Genomic DNA, 26,613 nt, shown 5'->3' with positions numbered 1-26,613 from the left:
AATTTAAGGATGCCATAACCTTTTTGAATTCCGCGGTGTCATCTTTAGTTATATCGCTTGGTTGAGTTTTTACAGATTCAGGTAGACCAAACACAACAATTCTCTTCTCTCTATTAGTCACGTCCCTATTATGCTTATTGAGCGCGCTCACTACAGCTACGTTTGCTAATGTACCGGGTTTGTTGACTTGTTCAACTAATTTAGATAACAAAGGCTTTTCACTACTTTTGCTATCTTTCAGGGACTTTATTTCAATATCCTGCAAATCAATTCTATTAGTAAGTTCATCAATTCTGGCAGTAAGTGATTTAATTACATGAAGAGCTTGTTTAAGCTCTTCTTTGGCAATTTTATCAGCGTTTTCCAGAGCGTCTTTAAGCTGTTTTTGTGTTACCATTTTTAGCAATTACCAGTGGAAGCAATTTTAAGGCGTATGTATATATGATTTCTTTTAACTCGATAAATACTCTTTGATATAGTTTATATCCTTTAAGTTTCAATAAACTTTTTTTTGAAAACTTTTTTATTTATTTTTATTTTTTTATTTTTTACGTAATAATATTATTTTTTTCCGTGTTATAACAATTTATTTAAAATAATAAAAAAATTTTTTTTGGAAAAAAAAAAAAAAAAAAATGTAACTAATTTTCCGGAAATAATTTTCCGGAAATCACGGATTTATTACATAATATATTAAGTATGTCTTAAAATTGTCAAAGCGCAAAATAGAATAAGATATATAAAGATCTGAAAAACTAATGTTCGAAAAATGAATAAACAAACAGATTAAAAATCAGGTGTAACGCAACTATTGACGGTAAGTTTAAAACTATTAAAACTTTAAAACAAGAAAAAGAAAAAAAAGAAAAAAAAAAGAAAAGAATTTGTAAACTCTGTAAAAATATAAGCAAACTAAAGCGTAAATAAAATCTTAGTCACAACTATTTTTATAATAATAATATATAAATAAAAATATATATAATAAAATATAAGTATATAAGTATAGGTATATATAAATATAGGTGCGCGAAGTACGACAAAACTGTTATTTTAGACACGAATATAATCAATATAATATACTATGATTTAAAAGTAGAAAATAATTAATAAGCTAATAAGATGAAGCAATAATAGAGAAAGAAATAATGTTAGAAAAAAGAGAATATGAGGAAAAGGAAATAAAAAGAATACGAAAATAAACAAAAATATATAAAATCCTGAAACTTACGCTCGAACAAAAACACGTCTTATCGACTCAATGGCTAAAGCGCGAAAAAAAAAAAAAAAAAAAAAAAAAAAAAAAATAAAAAAAAAAATAATTTATATAATAAAAAGCATATGAAAAAAAACTTTTTTTATGGTTGCATCGATATTTAGTTAGCAAGGTTAGAGTTATTGCGTTTTAACTCCAATTGTATAAAAAATTATAGTTTATGATTGTCTTAGAATAAAGTTTTTTTCAATATATTGGAACCTATGTTGTAAATGAAAAAGTTGCGGAAAACACATGTTTTATTAGGTAATAATCATTAATAAAAATAAGCCTAAACCGAAGAAGAAATATGATATAAATATTATAATTAAAAACATCTGCAAGAAATTTTATAAATCAATTTTATAAAGTAAAGTTATATTAATGTACCATATATAAAGTAAAGATATATTATTGTTATACTATAATATCCCATTATAAAGTAAAGCTTTATTGTTGTACGATATTTTATAAAAATTAATTATTCTTAATTGATTTAAATTTGATAACTATTTCACTTGTATTAATTTTTTTTTTTTAATATTTATAACAGAATTAAAGAAGGACGCTCTACTCGATAATTTTCTTTCATAATAAAAACGGCAGGACAGCTTTTCTATTTTTTGGATAGTCTTTAAACTTTTCTTGGTAAAACCTATAAAATATAAAAATTAATTAAATAATTAGTACAGTATAAATAACCAAAACTTTTAAATGAAACAAATAAATGAAATATTTTCAAAATAACAAATGAAATATTTTCAAAATAACAAAATAATAAATGAAATATTTTCAAAATAACACAAGTAATAATGTCTACTTAAGTCTATTTATTATTGGTAATACTTTTTTTGTTATACAACTTTGCACGCCTCCCATTGCACAGTGGGTCAAAATTTTCTAAAATTAACAAAACTATTTATGGGTTAAATATAGACATATGATACATGTTTATAGAGATTTTTGGGGTCAAGGATTTCATTTTTGGGTGCTATTTTAAGTTTGGAGAAGTCATGATTACACAAGTGGTCACTTTAGGGTTGTTAAGGGTGGTCATTGGACGTCTCAAAGGTATTCAAATTAGATAGGACATGTTGTATGTTTAAATATAGCTAATTGAGGTCAAGGAAATCAAATCTTTTTCATCATAAGATCATAGTTTGTTTTGGGCTAGGAGAACTTCTTTGTGTAGTATAAATCTAAACCTCTGTTGTTTTAGTGTAAAAAAATAGGAATTGGGTGTATAAAATGACTTTTTTTTACAAATGATTTACTGTTATTTCATTTTTTGGGCATAATTTAAATGAACAAAAAATATTTTTTTCGTTTAAAGTATAATAATCTTAGATAAAAACGACATTTTAGAAAAGTTATTTAGACGACATTAAAGCTGAAAGTACTAGATAATGTTTTTTCTCGCCTTCAACACAACGAGAAATTAAAAAACCTTTTTTCTCGTAAACAAACTAATTTCTTCTTACTAAACTAAACTCTTCTTTTTGCTCTAAGACTTTTTGCATACATAAATACAATTATTAAATCTTTTTACACATGTTATTATCACATAAAATTAACATAATACAACAATTCAAGAAAATGTACCTTAAAAAACCGCTTAAACGTAACAAAATTAGTTACTAATAAAAAAACTATTAAACTAAAATCACATAGCCGTCATAAAATGTTTCATAACTTTCCACAATAACATAAAAAGTGCTATTTAAAAAAGACTTTAACAAGATTTAAATGATTAAAAATATAAAACCGTTCTTTATGCGTCTTCTTCAGTTCTTTAAAGCAAAATCTACGATTGGATATCATTTATAAAAATAAGCCTAGCACCTACTGCGGTTAGCTGAGCTTAGGAAACTTGGTTGTAACTTTTTATCTATATATGAGAGGGTAATTCAAAGTTGATCACATGGCGTAGTGCGGTCTCATATTTTTCTTCCTATGTAAAGGTAAGTGTTAAAAAATAGTTGCGCATATTAAGGGGTTTTATTGAAAAATGTTTTGAAAAAAGCAAGCACAAAAAATAATTTTTCATATTTCTTCGTCTTATTTCAATATATGATGTCAATGGACTAATGTAATCTATTAAGAAATTAAAATGTTATAAAATGTTTATATTTTGTTATATTTTATTTTTTGTTATATTTTGTTGTATATATATTTTGTTAATGTTTTTCTTGAAAAATATTTTGAAAAAAGTAAGCATGGAAAAAAACAAATTTTCATATATTTTTGTCTTATTTCAATATATGATGTCGATCTACTTATATATACCGTTAAGAAATTAAAATATTGTAAAATTGTCTTACTGGCCTCATTATTTTTTTATATGATTCTTTCAATATTTGAAAAATAAAGTATTACGATTTTTGTGGCAAAATTGATATACTGAGCTGAAAAATCATAAAAGGGAAAAAATTATTTTAGTTTTAGACACACCCCCTAGTGTCTAAATTACATTTATAAAAAAAAATTACTCCATTATAAAGTTGGTTTTAGGGTTTTTTTTCATCTCTTGCCCACTGTGCATTGGTCATTTTTTACAAAGTTTATTGCTTACCCAAGAAAGTAGTCCAGTAATATTGTAAAAACTAGCTAGAAATAAAACAATAACTTTTTGAATAATTACAAATGACTTGTGCGATTCTCGTTCTGGTATTGCGGTTTTATTATTTTTGCATTTCCTAATTTTTAAATCATATTTGGGAAATACTTAAAAAAGTAGAGTCGAAAGCCTGACAATTGTAGTTAGACATCATTCAGCTGATTACCTTACAGCGTTCAAATAAAGAGAATCGCAGTAAACAAGTGCAACAGTAGATGGAGCGCCATAACCGCGGACAAAGAGTAAACGTGTTTAATGAACGAGGATTCAAAGTGCGAATGGTAAATAAGAAATAGAAAAATAGCATCAAATGAGAGATTATTAGCAAGTCAAACATATATATATATATTAAAAAATGGCGCTATTAGCTGCTTTTCTTTGTATAATACTCTATGTCAAGTTTAACCGATCTTTGCAAATCTTGATAGGTCTGTGTGGTCTCTATAAAGCAGCTGGAGGTGATTAAACAGCTAAACTAAAAAAAATAATAACATCAGTAACTAGTTATTGCAATGGATATTTTTCTTGAAAAACCTGATAGTTACTTTGACTGAAAGTTTAGGAGTGATCAATGCTAATTTAGTGAATCATGCATTGTGCTAACGTAATAATAGCCATTCGTAAACCGTCATTAACATAAAGATTCGTCAACCGTCATTAACATAAAGATTCGTAAACTGTTATTAACATAAAGAAGCCATACGTAAATCACCTCTAATTTTACGCTGACCCATCAAAGGACTCACAAATTTGTTCTAACAATGGTCTAAAGTAGCATGAACTTATTGAAACATGTGTTGTGTCAATATTAGTTTAATGAGCTATTACTCGCATGCAAACGCTACAAAATATTGCGTAGGACTAACGTAAAGATTATAACTTATTACTAAGATTGGTGCTAACTAAGAACATCATCATGAAACAAGCGTAATACCAATGTTAATGTAACGAAAAGCCAATAAATTACGATGCAACTATAACGTATAGCCAACTATAGTTTTTTGTTGACTCAACGAAAAAAAATGTAATGTTGAGTAAATGGCAATGCTTGGACTGTAGGTCAAAAACTTGCTTTTCATAAGAAAAATAATTTTCAACAACGAATTAAATTTAATTATATTATATTGTATTATTATTTGTATATGATTATAGACGTTTTAGTTCTATATAGAAAGCAGTGCTGAAAACTAGTTGTACAAAGCAGCCAAAATATTTAAATACAAAAATATATATAAAAACTTTTAAAACAGAACAAATATATTTTTTACCTTTAGAAAAAGGTAAAAAATATATTTTGAAACTTCTTATTCCCTATGCCGTAAGTTGAAAAATCACAACATAAAGTTATGCGGGGTTGCTATTTTAACTCTCAATGTTAAGTTCACGACATGAAAAAAATTTTTATTCAGTTTTATTGTTATTTAGTGTTTTTCCGGTTGGTAGCTTTCTAAACAAGAGAGAAAGCATAATTGATTAGAAAATGAGTTAAAATTTTTTAAACAAGAATATTGGCTAAAATACTACTAAATACATTCATATTTGATGTTACCAGCAGTCAAATTCATTGAATAAGTGAAAAAACCAGAAGCATGTGATTATTCCGGATTAATCTCGATTTGCCTGATGCTTAAAGACTCCACAGACTTAGGACTTAAAGAAATAAAACAAATCAAGAAAAAAAGAACAATGATCAAGCAATTCATTGATAAAGGTTTGATGGTTTTCATTTGAATAAAATAAATTATCTGAACTCCGGCAAGGCCGTAGTGTCTGTTTATATTTAGACGACTCATTAGACCACTGTGAATTAAATAACGCAGGCCTAAAACTCTGTAACTGGAATAAGTGCAAGTACTGTTTTTTTTTGGTTATAATAAGTGTCTACTCGAAACAGTTTGAATTTTTTTGCTTTTTATTGTAGTTTTTATTCTGGAACGACAAACCATAGTTAAAAGTAAACTCAAAAATTTATTGAACATTGGCGACTTCAATCTCCATTAATTCTCTGGTCAAATGACCGTTCTAATGTAAGTAAAGATAAGAACAGAATTGAATACAATTATAGTATTCAATTCCGTTTAGTGAATACCTTTGGATTTGGTTTTTACAACTCAGTCATCAAGTGTTGGCAATATAGACTCAAAGTTTGTTTTGGAAAATATAAATGGAGCACTAAAATTTGTTTATCTAAAATTATTCATTTTTTGTAATTTTTATCTTGATTCAAAAAACAACTCGCGGTAATAAAAATGGTTAATGTTTGTTTAGTCTAATTTTGAAAACTTTATCCAATTTAATTTATCTTTAAAATTCAATCTAATTTATCTTTGAAATTCAATCTAATTTTAAATGTTGTCTGGATACAATGCTTCAATAACAAAAACGTACATAAATGTTTGATGAACAAATTTTTCAATGTCGCCGTAATGAGTCGACAACATTTTGAACGTTGACTCAACAGTAATATGATTGCTAGACATCTAATTAGTAGACTAAAGCATTTGCTTTTATTTATACGCAAACAAATTATTACTAACCTATGATGTCGTATAGCTCTTGGAACTAGAAAAGCCATTGTAAAATAAGCAAATGAAAATGCGTACAAATTCCAAGCTGCAATTGCAAAACCAATCCATTCTGTAATTTCTCCAGTGTAATTTGCACACGAAACAACATTAAACAAACCACCTTACAAAGCAGTAAAAAAGTATTAGTTAACGTATTTACTCATGAAAACAAAGACCTTCTTAAATATAACAAAAATAAAATCTTATTATACAAGCTTATATCTATCCTCTCTGATCTTATTAGTTGTGATAAGATCAAAAAATATAAGTATATATGTACATTTATATTAATGGTTACCAAAACAAAGAAAAAGTACAAAGAACACTAGAAATAAGACAAGCAGTACTTTATATACAACAACAAGCAAAACCTTCATGGAGTTGACTCCATGAAGGTTCAATAACAGTGTTTGCAGTGGTATTCTTTTATACGTGCTGAACTAGTTCAGCAGGTTTAAAACAATACTACTGCTAACACTGTTATTGAAAAACTTATTGAACCTCATTGAAAAACTTCAACAACACCGTTTTAGTGAAAACGTTTTTGTTAAAAATTCTTATTTTAAACTTTTTTGATAGACTAAAAGATCCATACGGTTATTATGAAAATAATATTTAAAAAGGTTTTTTCACAAGGATATTTTAATTTAAAATTTTTCATTAGAAGTTAACTTCTTATTACAATTTTATTCATTTGTTAATTATGTAGCGGACAAATGTAGACTCACGAAACATTACATTTGTTTGGAATAAATCTCATTATGGGCGAAAAAGACCGCCAGGTTTTACGTTGCTTCACTCAAATAAATGAAACTACAGAAGGCCTCTAGTGCTAAGTTTTTAAATAAAAGTTGTACAATTGAATAAATCATTTTCAAGAATTAAAGAATTTTTCGATTAATTTTAACTCAAGATTTGGGTAAAAGAAAGGTATGTGCGCGTTTTGTTCGACATGAATTAAATGAAGACCAAAAAATCGCTCGTGCGGAGCATTGCAAAGACATTGTGGAAGCTGTTGAAAACGATCCAGACTTTCTTGATTCGATCATAACTGGTGATGAGTTATGGTGCTTTAAATATGACCCTAAAAGCGTCAATCTTCTGAATGGAAGTCCAAAGGTGAGGCAAAACCAAAAAAATTGCGTTTCCAGAAGTCTCGAATCAAGACAATGTTGATTACTTTTTATGATTCGAAGGGTATTGTCCGCAAGGAATTTGTTCCAGATGATCGAACTGTTAATGGAGAATACTATTTAGGCGTTTTAGATTGTTTGTTGAAAAGAATTAGTCGTGTTAGACCTGAATATCCAGCAGGAAAACAACTGTTTTTATTGCACGACAATGCACCGCCTCACAAGACCAAAAAAGGGAATGAATTTTTGAAGAAAAAACGGATTTCTCTTATCAACCACCCTCCATATTTGCCTGATCTATCACCATGTGACTATTTTCTATTTCCAAAACTGAAAACAAGATGAAAGGAGCATTTTATGATGATATCCCAGCCATTCAAGCAGCTGTAACCGAGATGCTGAAGAACATTTCTATAAATGATATAAAAAAATCTATGCATGCGCTGCTTGATCGTGCCAAACGTTGTATCGAGTCTGATGGAACCTATTTTGAATAAATAATAACTTTCAATGATGATATAATATGCGTTTTATTTTTATATCCAAAAAGTTCGGTTATTTTTGGGATACAAAGTGTATATATATATATATATATATATATATATATATATATATATATATATATATATATATATATATATATATATATATATATATATATATATATATATATATATATATGTATATATAAATTATTAGACAACCTTTGGAATTAGGAAAAATGGGTATATATTGCCGATCTGAAACTTTAGGAGGTCGGTAAAAGAGGTTTGACACTAAGGTGTTGTAATAAAATATAGAAATGCCGACCCTAGTTTTGAGGGCCGTATGTATATGTATATATATATATATATATATATATATATATATATATATATATATATATATATATATATATATATATATATATATATATGTATATATATATATATATATATATATATATGTATATATATATATATATATGTATATATATATATATATATATACACCAAGGCTCAAACTAAAAAAATAACTGTCTGGCAGCATCTTATCGTAACTATCGTATAGTTATCGTAATTAGTCTAATCGAAGAAATTATCGGACATATATTAACCGACTTGAAAAATACTCTCGACTATAACGTGATTTGAAAAGTTTTAGCTGCACTTATAATAAAATCCTAGATCTGCCCCTAATATCAATATATAATTATAGTTTTTACATTTGCATAATTTTAAATTTACATCAGTTGAATATTAACATGCGATAATTTTTAATGTTATATATAAAATAAAATTTTATAAAGAGATTTTAAACTTAATTTATTCAATTTTTGTATTATGATAATGACATAAAATTATAAATAATATTATATTTAGAAGATAGGGTTATATTATATTTTATTATGTTTAACTTTATAATTGTCCAGCCACAACCAAAAAGTAAGATTTTTAAGTTTGTGTGTGTTGAACTTTTAAATAAAAATACTATTTACTTTTAATATAAAGATAAGGCTATATCACATTTCATTATTTTTATCTTTTTAGTGCTACAGTCACAACCAAACATTAATATTTTATAATCTTATAGTTTATGTGTGTTGATATTTTTAATTGTAAATACTATTTTATTTTGTTTTTAATATAAGGTAATTTATATTTTATTAATTTTATTTTTATAGCCGTGCTACCACAGCCAAATCGTAAGATTTTTAAGTTTGTGAGTATTTATTTTTTTATTTGTAAACGCTGTTTATATATACTTCAATGTTATAACGCCTATGCAACTGATGTGTAAGATTTTTTAAATATTATTTGTTTATTGTTTATCCTTTTTATGTCTTAATATATGTCTATGTCTATATATTTTGATAATATCATGATCAAAAATATAATTTTAGAGATAATAATGCAAGAAATTTAAAAGCTTTAGTGTTATGGTTTATTAATTTTAATACTGTAATAATAAATTTTGACAATATTTCATACTGCAATGTAATGTTGTTTTTAATCTTTATTGAATAATAAGAAAATTTTCTTTCTTTTTAGTAGATAGCTTATCAAAATTAGAAGAGAAAGCCTGAATAAATATATAGTCATTATAATTTATTTAATGTAGCAGAAGCAACAGCAACAACTACAAATACAGAACTGCAGCAGCAGTCTGCAGTAATAACTGCATTTAATGGTAAGTTGACTTAAATTTGTAAGTAGTATTTAGGTTTAGCCAAAGGTTTTTGTTGCAATTTAATAGATACTATTATCATGATAAATATATATGTATATATCTTTACACGTACGAATCGTATATATTGCTCCGCGTAAAAATATACTTTCTTACAATGCTATGCATTTATACAGGGTTTATTTCAAATCAGGGAAAACAGGATAATTTTACGGAATTCATTCATCATACAAAAAAATTAGGAAATAATCAGAGATATTGGCTTGAATTTTGAAAAAATTATGGAAAAATCAGAGAAAATGGCTTTTCTTTAAACTTACGTAACTTACATCAAACTTGTGTAAAACATAAATTGTACACATAATATAAATTTTTTTTTTTCCAGATATGCATAGTATTGATGTTTATATTTTTACGATTGAAGAGCTTTTTCTATAAAGAATATAAGTCTATTTTTTCTAAAGTTGTATTTGGATAACTTTAGATTAAGTCAGGGAAAACAGGTAGTAGATCAGGAAAATCCATCTTGAAATATTGGTAGATACCCTGTTTAAAACTTTGCATTTTTCATTTCAGATTTTTTGATTGTCGCATTTTTAAACTACAGATAAAGAAATGTAGGGCTTAGATCCTATAGTGGATCTAAGCCCTACATTTCTTTAAGGATAGTGGTGGCCGCTATAACAGAAAAAGGAAAAAGAAAAGGGGAAGTTTCAGTTACCTACATCTGCAATTAGTATTATTTTGTAAATTTACTATTTACTAATATTAATTGCAAATGTAGTTTTTTTTGTATTGTATAATTTTGTTTGAAAGTAAATTACTTTGTATATAAATTTATTGTATGTTTTTGTTTGCAAATAAATTATTTTGTTAATATATAAATACGTTACTTTTTGTTATGTATTGTTGTTGCTATTCCTTTTTTTTATCACTTTTACTGATATAAATTTATTAATTATCAGTAAGAAAAATAATAAATTTCAATCATAATTTTTTAACATCATTTATTTAGTACTATTAAATTTGCCAAAGAAGATTAATTTTATAATAGATCTACGTTTTCTGTTTTTTTAAATGTATTCTGTGAACCTAAGAATTATAAATAAAAAGGTCTTAATTATAACTTGATTGAAAGTAGTTTATTACTTAAAGTTTTATGTACTTATTATGAATTTCCATATCGTATGTTAAGAGTACTGTTTCTATTTTGTATAGAGTATGTTTTCTATATTTTTAAAGATATTTTATAAACATTAAAAAAACCAGTTTTTGTTACTGGGAAACCGGATTTTGTTAATAAAAAGCCAGTTAGTTCACAACATTAACATGAAATAACAGTATTAAAATGTGTTTTATCTTGTTTTAGAAATGCATAACTATTTTAATTGAATTCTTAACTCAAACTCACTTTGGTGTCTTTTAATAAAAACGATAATTATATAGTTACATTAATGAGGCTGATTACTTTTAATATCCTTCTTTGTTTGTTGTCGTTGTCTGTTAACAAAAATGATAATTATATAGTTACATTACTAAGGCTGATTACTTTTGGTATCATCCTCTAAGGGCTAAGAAAAGTCCTTTTTAAAAAAATTGTTGTGTTTTTTATAACAGTAAGTTACTGAATTTTCAAATGTAAGTCGTCTTTTATATATTAGGTGATTTTTTGTTTTTTTTGATTTATTGATTTCTATTTTCATATCTTTTTTTTTATTTACCTATTGAACTTATATTATCAGCAAGATTATTTTAGTAAATTACTAATTATAAAACTAGCTTTAGATTTACGATTAAAAAGAACGAGTTTACAGTTTTTTTTTTAATTCCAAATTTGAATACTATTTATGTTTGTATGGAATTCAATTAAAGAAAAAGTCAAATATCTTATGCTATGTTTGTGCTATATTATTGTGTGACTATATATGTCCATAAAATGAAAAAACATTTATTTTAGTGAAAAAACAAAAAAAAATATTATTTTAATCGCAAAATCAAAAAGCGTTTTAAAAAAGTTCAGTAATAATTATCGAACTGAAATTAATCTGTTATTATATTTATACATAAAAATTAAGTGTTAGTAAATATTGATTGCATTTATATTCATCATTTGCATATATCTTTTTTAACAGTTTTGCATGCTCATACTTTTTTTTTTAAGTTGATCGAGTACTAGCTTATGTAATATTGAAGTATTAAATAAACCAGTGTATAAGCCAAAATAAAAAAGTTTAAAACTTACTGATGTTACATACGGACGAATTCAGTACATCAAAGCAGTTGTTTTACTAATTTTTAATTGAATTTATCTTATGGAGAATTCATGATATAACGTTAGGTTATAATTTTTGTTAATATAAAGATTTCTTTTTTAAAATATTTCTTTAGATTGTGGAAAAATTAGAGAAAATGTCTCTTCATCAAACTTACATAACTTTAGAAAATAGTACACATATCATAAAATATGTTAAACACATGAAATAAATTTTTTTTCAGACATGTTTTTGCTATTAAATTTTTTTAAAAAAAGTGAAAGCCTAATTTTTTACAAGTTAATTTCAGGTCACTTTATGTTAAATTTGGAACAGATGGAAGATAAGGGAAATATCAGGAAAAAATCAAGGAAATTTACTCTAAAATAATGGTACACACCCTGTAAACCCCAGTGCAGTCAAGAAATTATTTTGTTTATTAAATGGATACATTGGATCAAGTTTTCTCTTATAGAAATAGAAAGTTACAGAAAATTGTTACAAGAAAATTTTTAAAAATAGTTTTCGTGCCAACTTTTTGTGCGGTCAACAGCTAGTCTGTTTATAACTTATAAGTATGCCTGTGTAACGCCTTTTTTTGAAAAAAGTAGTTAAAACATAAAATTATTATTTTTATTTTGATTTCTTTGTGTGTGTGTGAGAGGGGAGGGGGTTGGAGGTATAAACAATTTAAAAGTCTTTACGGTCATATCACAGATCACTGTGTCAAGGCATTTTTTTTTTTATGTTTATTTTACAATAACAAAGTGTTTACTAGTAATCAATCACAGCTTGGCGGTAAAGATATACCATTATAAATAATATAAATATAAAGCCGAAAATACACGATTTTTAATAAATATAGTTGCATACAAAACCAAGACATGATTAAATAAATATCAAATACAACAATATAATAATGTATACGTAAAAAATATTGCTATTCTCAATACTCTTCCAATTAAAATAAAAAATACATCAAATAAAAAAGAAACTACTAATTTTTGGAGGTATGATAAAATGTTTTATTTATGTTTTTTTGCCATATTTCAAAATAATGTTTGTGTAGTACAAAATAATGTTTGTGTAATATAATAAAAATAAGATTGATAATAAGAATAACTTGTTGGTAGTTATAGGAAGTTCGCAGAAGACTTAAGTCAGTCTTGTCATCGAGTAACTTTTTTCTAGACGTGTAATACACAAAAATTAGTTGCATACGTGGTATATATGTATGAGTTACTTATATACCTTATTATTAGTATTTTTTTTTATCAATATCTATTAAAAGTTAAGTTACATTTTTTTTTTTTTATTATGGGTGTTTTGTTTTTTTATTTAGAGTTTAAAAAAATTTCTTATTGTTGTTTAATTTGATTATTGTATATTTTAGCTTTATTTTTAGAGAGTGTTTGTTGTTTAAATTTATTAGTGGTTCATTTCTGAAAATTATTTTGTTAAATAAATAGGGACCACGATATGTAAATGAGAGTTTTGAGAGTCTTGCTGTTTCAAAAGGTATCTTAAAGTGGCATATTACTCTTGTATTGTATTTATATATATTGTTCTTAAAAATGTGTGCTGTAAAATGTTCTGGAACTTAAAACTCCGTAAAATGTTCTGCAAGATTTAAAAACAAAGTTCACAAAATTTGAACAAAATATTATGAAAATAGGCATTATTAATATTAAAAAATCTATTATTGGCGATCATGAATTTTTTTAACTTATAAACATAACTTTTTTTAAAAAAGATGACTATAAAAAAATCAAATTTATAATTTATAATTTCAAGTAGGAGCAATTTTCCTAAATAATCTTTTAACTAGAGTATCAACCCAGTTGGCACAGTACGTTTTTAAAACGTTCTTTGGACGTTTTTATTAGGTTTAAACCTTATAAAAACGTCTAAAAAACGTTTTAAAAGCGTACCGTGCCAACTGGGAACAAACTCAGTAACTCTCATTGATAACATTATTATGACTGATGTCTTCAATAACAATATACAAAAAAGTATATTGAAACCAGATATATTTGATCATTTCCCAATATATCTATCATTCAACTGAAATACTAAAATTAAGATAAAAGCTAATAATAACATAAGTAAACGCATAAATAACATGAACAATATTAAACAGTTTAAAAAACAATTATCACGGCTTCATCGGAAGCATATCAACATATCCAAGCATATATGACGACGCGAATAAATTTTATGAAATTTTTTTTAAACGTTTTGTTCTGTCTAAGATGCCAGTTTTCCTATCTGTGAAAAAACAATAAACCAAAAAAGCTAAAATGCTCTTTATATAACTAAGGGTTTTCAAAAATCATCTAAGATCGAACAAAAGTTATATGTAAATTACTTAAAACAAAAATACCTTGAAATGAAAAATTATACAAAGATTACAAATATCTATTTGAAAAAACTCGTCAAAACTTAAAAAATAATTAGTACTAAAAATTAAGAAAATGTTAAGAACAACTTTAAACGCTCTTGGAAAATATTAAGAGAAATTGATGGAAAACAAAAAACTTGCTCTGACTCCCTACCGCATATTAGAGTGGATAACAAAGATGTTTTTGAATCGAGATTAATAGCTCATGAGTTCAACAAACTTTTTAGGGCACTTCTTCTTTTAATCTACATGAATAATTTGCATAAAGCTTGTAATTGTTTACGTAGTATGTTTGCGGATGATAGTAATTTATTTTTATATGGTAACAATATTAATCAACTCTTTACTACTATGAATGAAGAACTAAAAAATATTTCTAGCTTGTTCGAATGCTATAAACTTACGATAAATATTTAAAAAACAAAATGCATTCTTTTTCATTCAATAACTAAAAAACATTATTTAACCCCTGCTCTGCCTTACATTTTTATTGACTAAATTGAAATAAAAAGAGATTGCTTCACAAAATTTTAAGGTGTATTTCTTGATGACAACATCACATGGAAGCAACATATTGATTATGTTGGTACTAAAGTTTCCAAAAATAATGGAGTTCTTCATAAGGCTAGAATCAATAAAAGTAAAAAAGTTTTATTCCAAACTTATTTTGCATTCATTCAGGGCCGCCGAGAGCTTTCACGATGTCCGGTGCATAAAAGCAGTTAGACACCCCTATAAGCATACATATTTTAAAATTAAACGCGTGTACAATTATAGAATATAATGACTGCTTTTTTATTTCTGATACCGTTATTTTAATTCTAATACTGTTATTATATTATAATTATATATATCTATTAGTATTTCTAATGCTGTTAAGTAACATCCGTATTTTCAAGACTGCATCTGGATTGTAAATATTTATGAGGCACATTCACAAATTAGGAATCATAAACAAATTCCAAAAAATTTAATTAAAAATATTGCGCGCTGTTGGACACGCTTGAGTATGAAATTTACAAGTTCAAAACTCTAGATGCAGTTTAATGTACACTTAATACAGTCTTTTCCATAGCTAGATAGCCTAATATTCCATAGCTAGATAACTTGGTTGTCTTAAGAAGTCATAAAATGACTTCTTAAGACAACCAAGATTTCAATTGCCAACCCAAGCTACTGCTTCTACTTTTACTTTGAGGTTGTTATATACTAGTAAGGTCACGCTCAATGCATGTTAGAACTAGGTTGTGTTTCTTAACGTCAATGTCAACCATGTTATTATTAACTAGTTTTTCAATTGCGACAACCAACTTGCATTACTTTACACTTCTCGACGTCGAAATTCACAAGGCAGTTGTGCAACCAGTTTACAGCGCTATCGGTGTCCGCTTACACTTTTTATAATCAGAGGAAACTTCATTGATATCAATAACTCATAAGATCTTGCGATCATCGGCATATAGTTTGGTATGGTTGAAAATGCACTCTGGTAAGTCATTGATGAAGAACTCAAAAGCAGTGATGCAAGAACTAGCTCTTGAGGTACGCTAATCGTCTCCTTTTCCTCTCCGACGTTTATTCTCCAATTATTACTCATTGTTGTCCATTAGCTACCCAACTAGAGATCCAGTTTAATAGCTGGCCTCAAATGTCAAAGGCATAGATCTTTAATGAATTCGTTGTGACACTGCGTTGAACGCCTTGGAAAAGTCATTTATTATTAATTATTATTAACAGTTAATTATGCCAACTAAGTGTCCACGACAAACTGCTTCTGTTAAAATGTTACAGGATTCAATCAAGTTTGTAAGCAATCTTTGTGGTGTACAAATCCATATTGAGACTTTGATATTAGATTGTGCACAGTGCTTCATAATCCAAATAAATGATGTTCTTTCCGTCAACTTGCATGGTATCGGTGAGAAGCACCAGCTTGTAGTTATAAGTCTCAACTTTGTTTTCTTTTTTGAGGGTAGGCGTGACATTTAATTTGCATTGAGATTTTAATACTCTTTATGGAGTTGTTAAACCTTAGCAAATAGAGTCAATAAATATTTTTTTTTTTTATTTTGCTTTTAAAAATTGTTCATAATTTTTTTTTCAGAATAATAACAAAAGCATTAATATGATTTATGAATAAAATGTTTTGTTTGGATAAAACATTGTGTCTTCTTCAATATCTTTAATATAAAAAACAAGTCAAACTTTTTTTTTTTTGGTTGATCCCTACCAACCAAAGATAAATAATTTAAACTATAATTATTTGGTAATGTAAATAAAAGTAACTTGTTATGCACATTACCAAGTAAATTTATTTTAAATCCTATCAATAAAGTCTATTTTTTTTACTGTAAATAATATCTCATTGTGGTTTTTTTTTGTCTTTCGTCTTTAGGCGCCCTATTATCATGGCGCCCGGGGTACTTATGTAAATTTTGCCCCTCCCTCTTGGCAGCCCTGGCTATATGAATTGTGCAAATTTAGCGTGGGCAAGTACTGAAAAAAGCAAGTTACAATCTCTCTACCGCCGCACAGTGATTTAGAAACACCTAAAATTTTATACCTTTTGTAAGATTTTTATACCATTGAAATCTTAAGAAACTGTAGAAAATAGTTAGCTAATAACATTATTTAAATTGCCCTACTCAAAAAACTGTATTTTGGCCGTATTTTAAGTGTTTCTAAACCACTGTGCGCCGTCAGAAAAATGCAATACGTGTAATTAATTTTGCTGATCGTTTTTCTTACTCCAAACAACTTTTTTCTCAAATGAGAATACTTAAAAATGACGAACTTAATATTTTTAATATTTTATGCTTCATATATATATATCTAAAAATAATCTTTCTCCTGCCGTTTTTAATGATTAATTTACCTTAAAACCTACGAGTAAATACTTTCTAAAAAATACCATGGCCTACTTAATAACACAGCCTGATTTGTTGAATTTTACGTGAAAAAATAAGACGCCAGTTTTTTTACGGCGTATGTATAAAAGCTTAAGTTTTATGAGTTGTGTTTGTATTATAAATGTTTTATTTTTATTTTATCAAAATGGTTAAATAATAGTTAGATTTTTGAGTGCTTTGCATTATTTTGTGCTGGATTTTTTGCCAACTGATTTCCTGCTTCAGTTTATTCCGGTATCACAGAACACTGAAATAGGCTTTCAGATAGCTATACATCATCAAGCTTCTAAACATAACCTTACATGTTGCTAAGATTACCTAAAACTCTCCGTTATAAATAAAATCAAAGGTTTGTAATTTTGCATTTACTATAATTGAAATTAAAAGAAGTGAAGAAATATCTTACAATAAATATTTTTTGGGTCTTGGTCTTTTTTTAAAATACTTTCACTTGATCTTTGCTAACTGAATATTTAATTTCTTTTTGCAAATTATTATAAAACAATATTTATAGCAATATGAGATCTATATTTGGTGAACGGGGTGAGATGGGACAAAATATTTGCTTGTGTGCTGCGCTTTAAATTTTCCACAAAAACCATACAAATCGGTTTAAAACTATAGTCCAATGAATTGTCAGTTAAATTATTGCAAAACCCATTATTTAACCATCAAATTAAGTTCAAGGGCTTGGTTTTTTAAAGTGACACTGTTTGTCCCATTCACCCCATGTTGGGGTGAAATGAGACAATGGTTGGGGTGAAATAGGACAAAAATAGAAACAAATAATTCTATACATTATTTTAATGTTTATTCTACTCCTTATAAAACATAACAATACACAAAATTTATTTATGTTTAACAAAAATAAAATACCATTCTAAATGCATTTGTAACTGTGATCAACAGGTTGCTTGATGTTTAAATTGAGTCAAAATTAAGTTGATGTCTGAGGGGGTAACTTTTTTTCTTTTTCTTATCTTTATCTTCTTGTTTTCTTTTACATTCTGATAAACTTTCAACTAGTTCCTTTCTTGTTGGTGTGTCAGTCAATACCAGAGACCTAGAACATTTGCTTTTTGCACTTTTTCTTTTTACCACCCTTTCACCCGCTTTTGGAAATGGCCTTATATATATAAGCGCTAATTTGCTGTTTCTTTTCATTAATAACTTCAAATACAATACACAGTGATGTGGGGATTGTTTGTTTGTCGGAATTGCCATTTGCTGGAATTGCTTGATCAGATACATAAGAACATAAAAAGTCGACATCACTGAAAACATATGGATTGTACGGGACAATGCGAGCTGCTTTAAAACCATTTTGAATGTTTTGGGAAGTAAAGGCTCTCTTATAAGCTATTCCTAAACTTTCAGAAATGTCATATATCGTCATAGGAGTATTTGGATGTGCCTTTAACCATGAATTACATGCTTAATTGTAAAATTTTTTTACAATTCAGTAAAAAAAATGGTGTCCCATTTCACCCCAATTCTCCTGTCCCAAGTCACCGCATCACTAGTAGGTGTGAGAAAACCTTTATTTTATATAGTTCTCGTAGGCATATGCTAATCATATTTCTTCAGTAGTTAAATAAAACAATAGTGAATATTTAAAAACCATAAACATAAAAATATATGCAAACAACACATAAATATTTAATATTAATGATGTCTTCAAAATCCAGGAAAATTGTTAGATTTTTACATATTCGCAAATATCCGAAAAAAAAAAACTTCTGAAACTTAAAAAACACAATAATATGAAGAAGCTATTGCAAACTTATAACCTATATAAAAAACTTTTGCTTTATTAAATTTTTCACTGAGATATTGCCAAGTCCCATCTTACCCCATGTCCCTTGTCACCCCGTTCGTCCCTATATATAATGATCGTTAATAAATAATAAAAGAACGCGGGAACTCGTAGAAGACCAAAAAAAATCAAAAGTATAATGTTACATCTTCGATTGTAAAAATGAGTTTTTTAAGCTTTCGTTTAAAAGAAAAGTAGTTACTTTGATGAATGTAATGCTCAGTAAAATTTTTAATCTATTTTATTCCATAAGAATGATCCGCGATAATCAATACAAAACTTAAAAAGATTTATTTGAAAATTGGGCTGCCTAATAAAATTATCATTGCGTAAAATGTATTAATTTTTCTCTTTCAATGAATACAAATTATGGAAAGAAGTAGGGGATGAATTGGTTTTACATTTAAACATAAAAAAAAATATTAAAAATATTCAGCTCATATATATTAAAAACTTTCATTTCAAATAATAGAGGCTTGGCATGAGTATAATCGTCTTAAAAATATATGAGACGTTCTACATGCTTCTGCTGATAATAAAGAGGTTTAAGTTTATTTTTCTTTGTACTACCCCAAGCAATATTTGCATAGTTTATGTGACATTTAATAAATGAGTGATATAATTGGACTAAAGTATGTTTGTTTAAAACATTTCTTGCTTTGTACAATATTTATATACTTTTTGAAATTTTACTTGATAAGTTTTTAATGTGACTTTCCCATGTAAGATTTTCAGGTATTTATTATTATAAACAATGCTTTTTTTCATCAAAAGTTTGACATCCAAATCTTTTTTTTATAATTTTTTAGCAACATAACTTGCTATAGTGATAGCAACTTCTATGCTATCTTATTCTTAAATTATGATTGTCAAATGTCCGATAAAAATTTCCTATCCAGAAAATAAAAACGTCCTTGAGCAGATATTTACCAAAACCTTTTCACTGGTGTATATATCTTAATGACTCAAAAAAAATCTACCACTGCTCATTTATCTATTCTTACAAAAACGTAGCTCAAAAGGATCGATTTTTATAATGTAAGTAAGAACAAATGTATAGCCTTGTTCAACTGTTGTAATTATAACAAGTTCTTGAAGTGTTGTAATTATAACATAAAAAAATTGTTTGTTTGATGTAAAATATTCACATATTGACCAAACTTCAATACAATTTGCAATTCCTCTATAAAGTGTGGATTTGTTATCACCTTTCACTGCAGCATTGCTGAGTTGATTGGATGTATTGAGTTTCTGCTTTAAGTTAACCCTTAATAACCCTAGGTATCAGATCTAATACACACATTTTAAACCGCAGTATTTTTTAGACAAATAACTATTTTTATCTGAAAACACCCGTTGTTGCAAATATGAGAAGCTAGTTTTCGGTTCCGTATAATCACTTTTTTTCATCCAGGTAAATTTTTATATAATAAATATTTTAAAATAGTACATCTTAAAAGTGGTTCACGTAGTGCTCCCCAAGTGTTGTTACTGTATTTATTTTGCATTGTTTTTATCAATTTTTATGTGTTTTGTTATGTGTTATATTTTTTTTGCTTTAATTTTTATAATAAAGATAAAAGAAAACTTTTCTAATTGTTTCTTGTGTTTTTGTTATCAAATATGCATAAATTTTGATTACTGAATTTGTATGTATCAAATTTGATACAAAGGGCTTTTTTAGTAGGAAGCCTTGTGAAAAGTTGTTTATTTATCTATATTTTTAAGTTTTTATTCATACTTAAAAATAAATACATCGGATATACTTATTTATTCCTATTCTAGAAGAATAGGGATAAAAAAATAAGTATATCCGATGTTTTAAACTATGCATTTTATGGGAAGAGCAATTTTAATGACATGGATGAAAGTGATAAATAGTTTTATAATGAAAATAATACAATCAGCACTGCTATCGAAGAAGAAAGCGACGATGAACCTTTAGCTAATATAGCATCAAGACAATCTAAGAATCTTAAAGAGACAAATAATAACCCAAATAAGAATAAACCAATTACTTACAAATGAAAAAGTAAGAATTTTGAACTCCTTTATGATTTAACTTTCAAGGGGCCTGAAATGAAACCAACACCAAATGTGGAAACAACACCCTTTGAATACTTCAAGTCGTTTGTTAGTGATGAGATGTTGTACAGCATCACAAATGAAAGTAACATTTATATTCTGCAATCAAAAGGTTCAGAGAAAAATATCTCAAAAAAAAGATTTGGAGAAGTTTATTGCTGCTTATCTAAGAATGGGGTTGGTAAAGCTTCCAAGTCAAAGATCATATTGGGAAACATTTATGACCTACAACGGAGTTTCTTCTATTATGGGAAAAAAATAATTTAAAACTATACTTTGAAATATTCATTTTGTAAACAACTTAGAAATATCTAAGTAAGAAAAAGCAGATGACCTTGTATGGAAGTGACGAACATGAATAACAGAGCTAAGCCTTAACTTTCAGAAAGTTTCACCGGAAGAGTTCCATTCTGTTAATGAGATTATGGTTCCTTTTAAAGGAAAGTCTCTCTTGTGTCAGTACTTGCTAAAAAAGCCCCACAAATGGGAATTCAAGCTTTGGGGTCGAAGTGGCATTTCAGGCTTTTTGTATGACTTTGATATTTATCAAGAGAAGTCAATAAACAATTCGGATATAAGTTTAGATGTCAGTGCAGATGTTGTAATTAGTATAACGTCTTCACTTCTAGATAAACACAATGTCAAAGTCTTTGCTGAAAACTACTTCACAAGTTTGCCTCTTATTATCAAATTGAGGAAACGTAAAACCTATTATGTAGGAACAATTCGAGATAAACGAATGAAGAACTGTCCGTTATTGCTTGAAAAGGATTTGAAAAAGCAAGGCAGAGGAGCTTTTGATTCTTGAGTCGAGCAAGAATATGGTCGCAGTTCGCTGGTATGATAACAAACCAGTTAATTTAGTTTCTTCATATGTAAGGATAGAACCACTTCACACTGTTCGCAGATATGATCCTTCATTGAAAAAAAAAATTGATGTAAAACAGCCCAACATTGTTTATGTATACTACCAATACATGGGTGGCATAGAAATGTTGGATATGATGTGTGCATTGTACAAGCCAAGGTTAAGAACACAATGATGGTATATATATATATTTGGTTTCATACAATTCAAATTGATGTTGTTAATGCATGGTTTTTGTACCAACGCGGTTTAAAGATTTGTAGACCCAATACAAGTTTATGCAACTGCAATGCTTTATTGCAGAAGTTGCTGAGAATCTGATCAAGGTAACATCATCTCGTGGAAGACCATCTTTAGATAATATTGCACAACCTCCAAAAAAGTTTGCTCGGGTTCAAGGAATTCCTTCCAGTGATATAAGAAAAGATGGCTTTGATCATATGCCATGTTACGATAAAAAAAGACAAAGGTGTTTGTCCTGTAAGTCAGGACTTTCACACATAAGCTGTAAAAAATGTAATGCATGGCTTTGTTTTAAGAAAGAAAAAAACTGTTTTGAAGTATTTCATTTATAATCTTTTTATGAATGAAAAATGATGTTATAGCACAACATCTTCCGTTATTGTGCTCTAAAATTGATTTCATCAATTGTCACAGTGTATATTATTACTGTTGTTATTATTGTTGTTGTTATTATTATTATTATTTTTATTATTATTGTTGTTATTATTGTTGTTGTTATCATTGTTATAATAATAATTATTATTATTATTACTATTGCTATAAATTGCTAATTAAAATTTATAATAGCAAACATATGCAAGAGGAAGTACTAGTTATTTAATTTCTATTTATTTTTAAAATATATGCGACATTATTGCCACTCTCTTGGTTATTCTGCAAAAAGAGTAGTTCTTTCAAAAGCTCAACTTAAAACATTCTAAATTAGGCTATCAAATTAGCTTCAATAGTATTTCCACAACAGTCTAAAAAAATCACTTATACCTTTTGGTATCTTGTAGTCCGACTCACCAGGTTTGCGCAAATTGCTTAAAAGAAAGTCACTGTGCACGTTTATTATCAAACCAACCAAGAAAACCAATATACCAAAAACTACTCGTGTAATATTATCATCCAAATCGCTTTAATACAAGAGCATGCCACGCGATTGAATATATCCATTTATGAAACAAAACGAACCAGCCATTAAGTAGCCAATGAGCGGGGACGATTTTCCTCCGTTAATATTGTAAGAATAATAAAATGTTCTTTAAAGAGAGTAAAAGATATACAAAAAAAAATTAGTTAATAAATAAATTAATACAAAGATTTATTAGAACAAAATATATAAGTAAAAATAAAGTTATTAAAATACTGGATAATCATTTAAAAATAAATATATTTATCATTATTTAAACATGAATTCTTAAAAATATTTCCTACCTAATTAGGTAATGAAGCACAAAACATCCAAGAACAGTTAATTGAAGACTGGAAAACTTATTTTGCGAGTTACCCAAGTAAGAACTACCAATAACAATACACGGTACTAAAAAAGCTGGCAATTCTTGTAAAAACCATCCAAAGCGAGGAGATATTGGTAATAAAAATAATTTTCCAGTATATGAGTAACGTCCATAAGGTGCAGGTAGCCAAAGTGTAGTTATAAATACAATAAACCCACCTGTGAAAATTGAAGTGGTTATTGAGTTTATAATTTCTGGTTCACGTTGCATAAAGGCATTTAAAAAAGTCCCAAACTCCAAAGTTTTATAACTGAAAACTGTTAAGTTTTGCTCCATTTTCTGCCTAACTAACCTTTGGCAAATAAAACTATAACTCAAGATTCCTGAAGCACTTTTTTATAGCTTAAATATAATTATGTGCAAACTATTCTAAAAATTATGCAAATAACAACTCGGTTAAGCATAAATTACAACAATACAACAATAACTTGATAAAGCTTATGTGTTCAATCCGAATGTTACATACAGTCATTAACAATTATGTAGGTTTTATATGCATAATTTATTTTATAGCAATAATGCAAACAAGATTAGATTTTTAAATAACTTAACCTCGCGTGTTCAATATAAGCTTATAATGTTGCAATGGTATGGAGAAATAGTGCAGATATAAATTTTTTTGTTAAACATTATTTATTTGTGAATTACATAGCAAATATAAGGAAGTCATCTTTATGTAACATAACTTTCTGAAAACTAATAACTTAACTAAAAGATTTTTTATGCTTCAGTTGTATTGTACATTTTGCTGATAGTTGGCATTAAAAGTTTCTGATAAATAAGAAATATCTTTGCAACAGTGAAACTTCTAGAAACTCTACATATAAAAACTAATGAATTACATCATAATCATTGATTTTAGATGCATCCCAACCTGAAGGGAATAACTTTAAAAAAATTTTCAAAATGATCTATATTAAGTATTTAGTATTTAACGGTGTTTTTAATAAAATAAACAATGGTTCAATAGTTGATTTACACTTTTTTAAATGCTCAGACATACTACTATATGTTTTGTACCATACATACATACATATCTCTTATGTGTTTTTTTTTTATAACCATCGTCATACATGCTATTACATACACTACTTACCAACGTTGTTATTTTTCTTTTATTTATTTTTTATTTATATTTATTTTGACCTCTAACAAAATAAATCTGCACTTTCGTAAAATTGCGCAGAAAACGTATAAACGAGCTGTACGAACCGATAAATAAAACCAGTAACGGATAATGTATATCTGATTATATAATAAACATACATCTGATTATACTTTGCTTCTAAATGTATTTCAATCATCTGTTCTTACTGCTCTCTTATTTCTGCACAATCTTACTTACTAAAGTACCTATTGAACCTTGTTAGATATTGACCAACATTCTATAATTGAAACGGTTTTAAAATGTTTGTTATAATTGATAGCGAGAACTAAATACTAAAAATTATGTATAAAAGTTCATTTCTAAAAGGAATTTATTTTAAACTGCCGACTTGACTAATTTAACTCATTTTTGTTTAAACAACATTATATCCTAGTGTTTGCACTAGGATTTAGTGTTGTTTTAGTGTTTGCACTAGGATTTAGTATTGTAAAACACACCCTATTTCCGGCGTATATATATATATATATATATATATATATATATATATATATATATATATATATATATATATATATATATAGTATATATATATATATATATATAAATATATATATATATATATATATATATATATATATATATATATATATATATATATATATATATATATATATATATATATATATATATATATATATATATATATATATGTATATATATATATATATATATATTAGTCGTATGGTATTTAAACTGAGTTTTTAGTTCTTTTCTCATGGTTAAAAAAGAACTACCAAAACAAATTTAAAATAACAGACAAATTAATAATCTTAATAAAACTACTTAAATATCTTTGCAGACGACTCAAGTAAAACATATTTCAGTGGCTCGAAGTGCGAACGGAAATGAATCAAAACGGCTCAAGTAAGACATATTTTGGTGGCCCGAAGTGCAAACGGGAAAAAACCAAGGGTTAGACCATATAAGTTAAAACTTTGCGAATTAACCTCAATGTTTTGGTCCTTTTTTCAAAAATGTTTTTTTTATTTACTCGACAAAAAACTTATATACAAAAAAATTTTATTTTTTATTAATTATGTATTTTGCCAATAACAGAAAAAAGTTACAAAAATACAAATACATTAATACATGGCTGGGGCAAGAAAAAGTATGTTTGGTCTTATCACCAAGCCTCTTAAAACAAAAATTTCAATATTAAAAAAACAAAATCAACGTGACTTCATTAAATTACAAGACATATACTTCGCTTTATAACAGTGTAATATATCCAAAAGTATATACAAATATAAAAAAATTTTAATACTGTTTTTTTTATTATTTTTTATTTTTTAATTTTTAAAAAAATTAAAAAATTTGTTTTAATATCTTTTATATTTATTTTTGTTTTTATATCTTTACTATAAACATAAAAATCATTAAATGTACAATCTTTAAACATAGATAGAATTTTCGGTTTAATATAACATTAACTTTAGAAAAAAAAATATGCAATATTACATGTTTACGTAAGTTTCTAAAATATATACAATATTTTATTTAACAAAATATACTCTTTAACAATAAGTAATATCTATTTTTTTATTTTTTTTAAATTTTATCTTATTTAATTGTATTTAAAAAATATATATAATTAAATAAGATAAAATTTTTTAGTTGAATTAGTTAAGAGTTAGTTCATTTAACATTATTAAAGAATAAATAAGAAACAAGTATTATACCTAGAACCTAGAAGTTATATATAACTACTAGGTACTAGGTATAATATAGGTATAATACTATAAGCTGGACATCTGAAAACACTATGTATAACCTATTAGTAAAAATTAAAACCTAGTAGTTATCCAAATTAAGAATTTCCAAACAACTTTTAAATAATTTTTTTAAGTTTAAAA

The 26,613-nt window shown here is 26.7% G+C and overlaps 1 protein-coding gene across 1 annotated transcript; it reads right to left on the bottom strand.

Moving 5' to 3' along the window:
- Positions 1-1,840: 1,840 nt before the first annotated feature.
- Positions 1,841-23,210, bottom strand: LOC136091776 (3-oxo-5-alpha-steroid 4-dehydrogenase 2-like; the record flags this gene model as incomplete). Its single annotated transcript, XM_065819488.1, has 3 exons — positions 1,841-1,907; positions 6,407-6,557; positions 23,072-23,210. Coding segments are annotated over 3 exons (357 nt in total), but the record flags the coding sequence as incomplete, so codon positions are not given.
- Between the last annotated feature and the right edge of the window lie 3,403 nt (positions 23,211-26,613).

Source organism: Hydra vulgaris, chromosome 15, assembly GCF_038396675.1.
Source record: "Hydra vulgaris chromosome 15, alternate assembly HydraT2T_AEP".
Lineage (NCBI taxonomy): Eukaryota > Metazoa > Cnidaria > Hydrozoa > Anthoathecata > Hydridae > Hydra > Hydra vulgaris.
This window is presented reverse-complemented; position numbering and strand designations above follow the sequence as displayed.